The sequence below is a fragment of the Sinocyclocheilus rhinocerous genome, unplaced genomic scaffold (assembly GCF_001515625.1).
Source record: "Sinocyclocheilus rhinocerous isolate Xijiao unplaced genomic scaffold, SAMN03320098_v1.1 scaffold910, whole genome shotgun sequence".
Lineage (NCBI taxonomy): Eukaryota > Metazoa > Chordata > Actinopteri > Cypriniformes > Cyprinidae > Sinocyclocheilus > Sinocyclocheilus rhinocerous.
This window is the reverse complement of record NW_015667266.1, coordinates 391,166-393,304: the sequence shown is the minus strand read 5'-3', so window position 1 is coordinate 393,304 and position 2,139 is coordinate 391,166. Positions and strand designations below refer to the sequence as shown.

Sequence of the window (2,139 nt, the reverse complement as noted above, 5' to 3'; positions counted from 1 at the left end):
AAAGTTATAAATTATAGTTATATAGAAATATAATAAAAAAATAAGAAGTAAAACTAATAAAAATGACAAAGGCACATAAAATTAAAATGGAAACAACATAAAAATAAAAGCTAATTCTAAATATTAATTCAACATTAATTCAAATATGTTTGTAAAAAAGTTACAAATTAAAAGCTATATAGAAATATAACTTAAAAATAAGAAAAACTAATAAAACAATAAAAGCACTTAAAATTACTAAAACTTAAACCAAAATTAAAATGAAAATTGAAAATATAAAATTAAAGGCTAATTCTAAATATGAAGTCAATACTAATTGAAAAAAAAAACTATATAAATTATACTAAAAAAGCACTGCTCTGAAACAACTTTTCCACAATTTCAAAAAAATAAACAAAAAAAAAAAATATATATATAATATTTATATAAAATATATATAAAAGCTAATTCAAAACATTAATAAATACTACAATACAGAGGGCTGCATTGAGGCTGGGATCCCAACTTTCATTTTTCACATTTTCAGAGGTAAAATTGGTTGCAAATGCCATTCAGGTTGACTTTAAAAGGTTCACCAGTGAAATCTGGCTGAAAAACCCTTTCTACGAATGTTTATTCTTAAGATGTAAAGATGAAATATGTTTAATCACGCAAATGAATGAATGGTTAGAGGAAGAATATCACCTGTAAAGCTTCAGATATTGTATCATCATTACATAATCTACAGCAACCACAGAGGGGAAAACTGACACGCAGAAATGCATATATACAGCACATCACATGCATGTCTTGGAGTTTCATTCTGCGGTTTGTGAGATCTCTAATACCTCCATAATTTCTCCCAGACAGCAGTGAGAGATCAAATGGACAGAAATCTCCTGCTTCTCAGATGTCTCTCCTCAGAAAACGAGGCCAGTGAATGAAAGAGAGCAGCTGCCTGAAGACAGAACGACTCGAAGTGACTTTGATGTGGAGTGGATCCTCTTGAATGTGGACTGGAGTGGATCAAATCCACGAGCCACAGGCATTGATTAGAGAAACAGCTCAAAACTCAAACCCACACACTTTCTACAGATAAAAAGCACTCAGCCACTCTCAGAGGAGACGGTTTCTCAACCACACGCCTCTATCTGTCTGAATAACACCGCAGCTACAGTACCACCTCAAACTATTCATAAAAACCCTTCATCATAATATAAAGATACATTGTTTCCACTAAATTTTTATGAAAATGATAGCATAGGCATGTATGATGGTATTTTTAATGTACTTCATGGCTACGTGTCTTAAAAATACAAAAATATGTATTTTAATGGTATTGTAAATATATATATAAACAAGCCATTACTGTGAAACAGTGTGTAAATAATGCATCATAATTCATTAATTTCACTACATTATTGATAAATTGGTATTTATACTACAGTTCGAAAGTTTGGGGTCTGTAAAATTGCTTTTGAAAGACATCTCATCTGCTCACCGAGGCTGAATTTATTTGATCAAAAATACAGCAAAAATACAGAAATATTTTTAGAATTTAAACCAGCTGTTTTCTATGTGAATATCTGTTAAACTGTAATTTATTTCTGTGATCACTCCAGTCATTACTCCAGTATCACATGATCTTCAGAAATCATTCTAATATTTGCTGCCCAAGAAACATTTGATTATTATCAATGTTGAAAACATTCATATTTTTGTGGAAACTGTGATGCATTTTATTTTTCAGGATTCACAGATGAATAGAAAGTTCAAAAGAACAGCATTTATTTGAGATAGAAATCTTTCGCAACATTATAAATGTCTTTACTGTCACTTTTGATCAATTTAATGCATCCTTGCTGAATAGAAGTATTAATTATTTTAAGGAAAAATAATGCAAATCTTATAGACACCAAACTGATGACAGGCATCTCACCTGATCCAGAGCTCATGCACAGCAGAGGCAGCAGATAACAGAGCACGGACACACGTACAGCAAACATGACGAGACCACGCCGAAAACACGTAAGAAACCGCATAAATCAGTTCAGACAGACGACCTCTGACTCCCCAGTGATGTAAACACCGTCTCCACCAATCAGCACGCAGATCACAGACAACTCAAGAGTTCATGGACACTAGAAACACATGCCTGAT

The 2,139-nt window shown here is 32.1% G+C and overlaps 1 protein-coding gene across 1 annotated transcript in view; it reads right to left on the bottom strand.

Moving 5' to 3' along the window:
• alp3 (alkaline phosphatase 3) overlaps positions 1 to 2,139 on the bottom strand; it is a 23,526-nt gene extending 21,387 nt beyond the window's left edge. Inside the window, exon 1 of the mRNA XM_016544993.1 lies at positions 1,919 to 2,139. Coding sequence (XP_016400479.1) covers positions 1,919 to 2,021 — 103 coding nt within the window. The 5' untranslated portion in view covers positions 2,022 to 2,139. The remainder of the gene's footprint in view (positions 1 to 1,918) is intronic.